This window comes from Triticum dicoccoides, chromosome 1B (assembly GCF_002162155.2).
Source record: "Triticum dicoccoides isolate Atlit2015 ecotype Zavitan chromosome 1B, WEW_v2.0, whole genome shotgun sequence".
Lineage (NCBI taxonomy): Eukaryota > Viridiplantae > Streptophyta > Magnoliopsida > Poales > Poaceae > Triticum > Triticum dicoccoides.
The window spans coordinates 25779645-25787481 of record NC_041381.1 but is presented as its reverse complement, the minus strand read 5'-3'; the positions used below and the strand labels follow the sequence as shown (position 1 = coordinate 25787481).

Genomic DNA, 7837 nt, shown 5'->3' with positions numbered 1-7837 from the left:
AGATAGTATCATACACTACTATCATATGCATGATACTAGTATATGATACTCCCCATTACAACCAGCCTAACTCTTGCCCGACCCACAGCCTTCTTGACTGTTGGGTGACGAGACAAGTGGCTAAATTGGGACCCACCCTTCTCACGGGCATCCCCCATCACTCATCCTTGACTATTCGTCTGAGGCCCTCTCAGCCGAGAAACTGACTACATTACGAGACAAAGTCGACCGAGACGATGTCATCCTCGACAAACGGCCCAAGTCCACCTCATTGAAGATTGCATCGATCGCTTCATCTACCACACTACCCACAATCGCGAGCAGAGCGCACCGGCATCATTGCTCCGCCGCATTGTCCGACACCCTGACCCTGACCCAAGACCATGCAGTCCCGCTAGCAGCTAGCCGCTAAGAGAAACTCCAACCGCGCCCCCAACAGGCCCCCAGGCCGTTTTTTAGCGCCGGCGCCCAAAAAACGGCCCAGTCGAGCCCCCAGGAGCCCGTTTTCGCCGGTTTGGGCAGAAACTGGTGCCGGCGGACCCAGGCCGAACCCGACGCGATGGGGGGCATTAGGGAAACCGATTTTGGCGCGAACGAGAGTGGGCCCGCCGAGTTAGCGACACGCCGCTTCGTCCTCATCGCCTCGGTTCCCGCGGGAATCAATGCCAAGGCTGTCGCGCTGTCGCGCCGGTTAGCCTCCATTGATGCCTCACAGGCGGCACAGTGAAGGCGCTGCGACGCGCGCCCCGCCCGCTCCCGCCACGCGTCATCCGGCATGCAGATTCTCACCACCCAGCTTCGGCTTTAAAAGCCAAACTCCCTGCCGGTGAACGCCAAACCTAGCCTTCTCTCTCGCCTCGACTCGCCATAGAAACAACTCTCCCCCCTCTTCCCCGCCGACGAGCAATGGCTGAGCGATACCCCGGCGACGCCGCGGCGGCGAACAGTTTCGGCCGCCGCCATCTCCACAAGCCCGAGGCGCGTCTCCTCTACGAGGACGACTATCCGGTGCCCCAGACATGCGGGTGCCGGGCACGTGGAAGTTGAGCGCCGGCGGCGTCCCGGTGCCCCCGGTGCCCACCGGGGCTGAACGGCAAACCGAGATCGCCCGCATCCGCTCATCGCTGCCGGAGGCGCAATGGAACGAGCCAAGGTACGCCGCCGACAGCCACACGCTGTGGACGATGTTTTTCGAGCACCGCCACGAAGAGCAGATCGCCTCCAGCAACGGCACCGTCCCCCGCGGCCGCTACAACACCGACCGGCAACGCGAATGGTGGGGCCTGTCCGGCCGCACCCTCGAGGCCGTCCTCGACTACATCGAGACCGGCAACATGCCACGCCTCGAGTACACGGGCCGCCTATCCTTCTCTCATCGCGGTCGTCTTCGACAACGACGAGGACGACCGCGACGAGGAGTACGCGTCTGGGCCGTACAACCCCCCGCGCGTCGGCAACCCTGGTCAGGGGTGCAACAGGGACGGCGACGGCACGCAGGGCGGCGGCGGCAACTGGGACGACTGCGGCGGCGGCGGTGACTACACCCGGTTCTACAGGCTCCTCGGCATATAGAAGGCGGGTGGCGGACACAACGTAGTAGGGCTAGGGGTAGTTCGTTTGTTTTATGTTTCTTTGTACAAATTTGAATGAAAATTTGTATAGTTTGTGCCGAATTAGAATCGAATCGCTGAGTTTACGCCGAGTTCAGGGGGACGTGGGGCGACAACTAGGAATGCAATCGCCCCACGCCTATAGTACGCGCCGGCTCAGCCAAGACGGGTTTTTTTCAGCGTCCGGGAGGGCCGAACGGCTGGAGATGCTCTAAGCGGCAGCTTCTCAAGAGAATATCAGAGGAAGTGCACCAGCGGAAAGAGAGGTACACAGCCGTCGCCGGTGCCGGCCAGGGCCAGTCATTCAACTCTGCATGCCCAAATATGATGGAGGAGCCGTCCTCCTCAACGTCTGACCGGTGTACCCATGACACGTTACCAATCTCGAGGGCATCGATCGATGTTCGCCGTGAAGAACTGCTGAACTAGTTGGAGGTGATCTCTGACGGCCGGCGGTTCGCCGTAAGGGCATGTGCATCTGCTGCGGACAAGGGCCCGAGACAAGTACACGTCCAGATACTCCTCGTGTCTGATGTCGGCTTGCATATCATATCAGAGAGCACTTGCATAACAAGAGGGTAAGTTTAATTAACTGTACCCATCCGCTCACAAATTCTGCTGCATTCAACTTGCGGAATTTTGACTGCTCACTGAACCAATGATCCCATCTCAAAATAATCATTTCGTGATATATGTGTTTCAAGTATATCATTGTAATGGCCGACGATATGGAAACAGATCACTAGAGTAGCATGGAATCTGCCTTCCTCCCCAACAGATAACGGTGCAAGTACTCCCTCCGTTCCGATTTACTCGGTGGTTTTAGTTCAAATTTGAACTAAAACCACGACGAGTAAATCGGAACGGAGGGAGTAGCAGCTAACGCTTGCAGCTCTAGGAAGGGCTATGTGCACAAAGTAAGAAGGCTTGGAACTGCACAACTTTTTGTTGTCAGGAAAAATTCAAGTTAAGAGACACTAGCAGGATTTGTCACTGATGAAAGCAAAGGGTTTCCACAAATCATGATTCATGAGTCACACGGAAAAACAGAGCAAGCTGAAGGTATGGTGTGAAAGAACTGGAAGTAGCACTAACTTGTCCCATCTTCAGGATGCCTGCTATTCAAAGGTTCATTCATGATGAAGAGGAGGAGAGCCATGAGCCCCGCTCTCTTCCACTTCGCTTTAGATGGTCACTGCCACTAAAACATCTTCAATTCCTTAAAAGCAGAATGTTATCTTAATTACACCATTGAAAATAACACAGCAGATCGCTTGACCTGAGACACCAAAATATCAAGGCAAGACAAAAACCTGCCAGAGCTTGACGGTGAAGGGGGCAACAATGATGCAGCAGCTGAGGATGTGAGAACTGATGTACCGACTCTGATGGCGGTATAGCTCCTACTGCTTCTCTATCTCCCCTGACCAAACAAGTCAAAACAGTTGCCATGGAGAGGAGGAACTACAAACACCCCAAGTCTTGTAGTTGTCCACTATGTACAGCTCGGGGTTCCCATTCCAGCCTCCAGTTTTTCTGCAAAAATTGAACAGAAGGTTGTTTTTCTGGGAAGACTCTTTTGTCTTCATCAGTTTTTTCTTTGTTTTCCCTCTCGTTTTTTTTTCATTGATTTATGTATCGAACTAAATTTTCATAAAGACGTTGAAGGGGGCATAGATCAAACAGATCCCGGACCGTTCCAATGTTAAACATCATTGTACATGAACTATCACAGGTGTACCAGATACAAATAGTTTTTCAAGTTCTAGGAGATTAATCCACACCCTCAGCAGCCTTGCATCATAGAATCTTACTTACTACACCATCTTCATACCAAGTCTTGAACATCACTTCTTCGAGGTGTCAATCCACTTTTGGTGCCTTAATCCTTGTCAAAGTTCCATCAACTACAATATATCATAAAGAAAGTTTAGTCTGGAATCTAAACTAGACTACCAGATTGAGATGTTAGGGCAGCTGAATACCTGATATATAAATAGAAAGCTACACCCATGTAAGAAGCATGTAATGCTAGCACAATGAAACATGAAAAGGCAACATTTCACACATGCACAAGAACATGCAAAGACTGTCATCATGGAAAAGAGCAAACGATGGAGACTTTTCAGAGCAATTGTATAGACATCAACAGATGAGTATTGACCACTGAGGCAACATGAAAATAGAGTAGAAACACCTTGTACGATGTGTCAGGCATATCTTGGCGATTTCAGAACTTTATATCTAGCCGAATCATATTTCAACAATCTGTTGCCATCTGAACCCTGACATTACCACATTTGAAGCCTCTGCCAACAACCCCAAGGTTATTTACAGTACTTCTAGTGCTTCTGTTTTTGCTATTGAGTTTCCTGACGACTAAGTCGGTGTTCATGTCAAAAAACGACTATTACCAGTATTTACCCTAACGGGAAGAAGACACATTGGTGCATGACCATCAATTTTATTTAGCCATTGGAAACTCATAAAGAAATAGCAACAGGAATAGATGTGAAAGATAAAAGAGAAAAGTATACTTTTCGTCCCTCGACTTTTGGTGGAGTCTAGATTTGGCCCCTCAACTTCAAAACCGGACAACTTGCACCCCCAACTACCGAAACCGGACAAGGTTCATCCCCGGTCCCCCCGTAAAGAAATATAAGAGTGTTTGGATCAGTAAAGTAGTGGTCCAAACGCTCTTATATATCTTTATAGAGGTAGTACTTATATAAATTTAGAAAGCAAATGGCTGACATATGGCACCAGACACAAGTTCAAGATATGGTCAATCCATGGCACAAGTGTTTTGAAAAATGAAAGCATTTTCAACATCATCGAGTATGAATTAACAATAATTATAAGCAAAACAGCATTGAATAAATGGTCTTGTATGGAATGATGATGAGAATCCACGAGACAAGTCCAAACAGCAAACAGTTCCTTCCAAGACCAAAACAAGACTATTACTAGTTTTCATATGCAGAATCACATGGCCATTTTCTGTGTGTATATGACTATCTGATGGGCGTGGCAGTGCCCTGTTTAGGGCACTGCCACGCCCTAAAAACCTAGAGAGCAATGCAAACTTCAAAGAAAATAAAGCCCTTCACCACACAGTTGTGCAGCCCTGGCCCCTGGCACCACCACTGGCCCAAAGAAAGGGACAGTTATAGACAATACCTTCTTACCACTTGGCAACCACTTCGTCCTAAAAGGCTTAAACATCTAAAGCTGCTCTAAATTCATCTGCTGAACAAAACGACAAAAAGTCCCAAAGCAACTAATGGCACATGTTGCTAATCTTAAAGAGCACCGAATTAAGGGGGAGTTCTTTTTCTCCACAATCACACCTGTACAAATGTTTCAGGGTAGCTCGGAATGGGGAGGGGTTTGGGAGTAGAGCCCTCACCTGATATTGTGGTCGTGGCGGATGCTTTCGGAAGTGTTGACAAAGTCTCCCTCCTTGATAGCATTGGAACCATGGTCGGCCAGTTGTTGAGCCTGATTTACTGTTTTCTCCTCCTCTCCACCCTCCTCACCACCTGCCTCCTCACCAGGCTTCGACAGCAACAGATTTTGGTGGTTGCGTCGGGACATGGGAGTGTAGAAGGTGACAACTGGAACCACATTAAGGAAGCAACATTGATCGCACACCTTCCTCACCTGCTCAGATTGCAGCTCAATTGCGAAGATGCCAGCAATCGTACTAACGAAAATGGCATTTGCTCCCTCGGCAAAGCCCACCACTAGCACTCTATTACTTTCGTCCAAGCAAGCACTAGTTGGGAGCAAATTGGGCAGGTCGATGACCCGGCTCAGCGCCCATCGTGCCTCGGTGCCACCACTCGCCTCTCTTGTCCACAATTTGAGATGCGGATGCAAGTGTTGGATTACTCCCAGCCCATTGTCCTCTGTGAGCATGAGATTATACAGGCAGTCGCAGTGGACGTCCGGTGCACTGAACACAGTCAGGGAGCCCCTTGACAGATCATACTCCAGGATCGACCAACTCTCCTGGTAGTCGTACAAGACGAAGTAGAGCAGAGAGCTGCCAACCACAACGGATGAATATTGTATGCATCCCATTAACCTATCGCGCGTCGAGGTCGGCTCGCCCCAGGCACCGGTCTCCGACGAGTACACGCACGCCGACGTGCCATACTCGCCGTGGTCCTCGTAGGGGAAGACGAAAAGCACGTGGAAAGGGCCCCCGAGGCAGCCGCGATGGTCGCATCCATCGGCCGCGCAGAGCACCGCCGCAGTCAAGTAGCGGCACTCCGACGCCGCGGGCACAGGCACGAGGTGCTGGGCGCCCGTGATTGGATCCCACACGAGGAGTTTCCTGGCCTCCTGGCTCCTGGGGAGGAAGAGGGCGCGGCCGTGGCGGCAGGCGATGGCCAGCCAGGAGCTGGGGTCCGGGGCGGCCAAGGAGAAGGGCGAGGCGGTGGTGGGGGCGAAGAAGCGGGTTGGCTCGCTGGCCTGGTTGTGGAGGAGGCCGAGCATTGGGGGTGCCCCGTGGAGCTCGTGGAGGCGGCGGCGGAAGCCGGGGCCGGAGACGGCGCCGCCCCAGGCCTTGGAGATGAGGGAGGAGCGGAGGAGGCAGGCGGGGTCGTCGGGCGGGAGGCGGAGGAGGATCTCCTCGACGAGCTCGTCCGGGAGCGCCGGCGGCGGCGGCGGCGGCGGCGGCGCCATGGCGGTCGCTAGGTCTGGGTTGGGTGCGTGCGGTGCGGGAGACGGTGGAGGGGAGTGGTTCGGCTCAACCAGGTCAGTTCTTTTTTTTTTAAGCTTCAACCAGGTTAGTTCGAAAGCCAGAGGTCGTTTTGACAGAGGTTACACAGATCCGGAAGTTCGATATTGTGAACTTCTCACTGATTAGCTATTTTGGGTGTTTTCTGTTTGCAATTGAAATTGTGGAACTCTTTAAATCGTCTCCGTCAACCGGCGACGGTGTTGTAAAGCACCATCATCAGTGGCGGTGGTGTAGTTGCAAAGTAGCATAATGGAGGCACCGACGACGGGGGCGGTGGCCGGCATCGCCCTTTGGCTTTTTTGTAGACGCAAATGTGTGCAAGTGCAAATGATTAACGAACTGTGGTCGGCGTCATATGTCTCGGTGGAGGCGCGCTCGTTGGGTTGCATTATCCACTGTTGCGAGGTTGCTGAAGGCGGGTGTCGTGCGGTTCGCAACATCCTCGTTTTTACAGAAGGTTGCCTTGTGTCGCGACGCTGGGCTTGTTGGGTGTAGATCCAAAAAGAAAGAAGTAAGATGCGCTGCACACTTTGATCGAACGCCCGATCGGGCGGCTGATCTTTCTCTAAGATCAGCTAGCTGACGCCATGAAATAAAATCCTTGATTACGGAACCAGCTAATGCATTTATGGGTTGTGCTGCATTTTCCGAATAGGCAGTACGGATTGAATTTGCTAAGACCAATTCTAGCACATCTTGAGATTGGACACTGAAATCACCGGACCAATAACTTGTTCTCTTTTCTTGAATATAAAGAAAGCATTGTCTTCCTCTTAACTAGTACTAGTTGGTTCTTTATGCGGCTCTAATTTGCTTATCTCTCTTTGCTCTGGTATGAGAACTAGGTTGTAGCCTAGTGGAAAAGGGTCACAGTTCACCTGGGTGGGCTTCTTTTATAAAAATATGTCTTGGGTGCCCAGGGATCTCTTTTTTTTTCTCTGCTCTGGTATATGCATTGCCTCTACCATGTATCCTTTTCTTTTTTCTACATGTATTTTTTTGAAATAGAATGTTGTTCATATTAATGCAGATGTTTGACACACCTTCGACTTCCAACTTAACACATTTGATTACTACTTTAGTAAGTTTTCTCACATGATTCACATCATATTTGCATGACAACAAACAAGCCAGAAGATCAAATCTCTTCAAGCCTTACTTGATGGAATGAAAAGAGATAGGTCATGATGCAAGTTCAAGCCCTTTCATTGGATGCAAAGATTAAATCGTATGGTCCTGTTTGCATTTGTGTTTGTGATGACAAAGGTATAGTCTCTCTTTTGTCTTCCATACCTTGCTTGATACAAGCTTTGGAGCTTTGAGCATTTTCTTTGTTTGTGCCAAAGACACGCATTTTGTGCTTTATGCATCTGAACATGGCGGTCCAAATTTGATCATGTGGGCTCATCCTTATGGAGCAGCTTGTTTCATGAAGGACTAGAAGGGTTGGGTGTGATTTGCTGCGTCGTTGGTGTTG

The 7837-nt window shown here is 50.6% G+C and overlaps 1 protein-coding gene across 1 annotated transcript; it reads right to left on the bottom strand.

Annotated features, from left to right (window-relative positions):
* Positions 1-3246: 3246 nt before the first annotated feature.
* Positions 3247-6335, bottom strand: LOC119317027. Its single transcript, XM_037591415.1, has 2 exons — positions 5020-6335; positions 3247-3517 (listed from the first exon to the last, which is right to left on the bottom strand). Exons 1-2 carry the CDS (start codon positions 6300-6302, stop codon positions 3514-3516), a joined length of 1287 nt encoding a protein of 428 aa, XP_037447312.1. The 5' UTR covers positions 6303-6335; the 3' UTR covers positions 3247-3513.
* Between the last annotated feature and the right edge of the window lie 1502 nt (positions 6336-7837).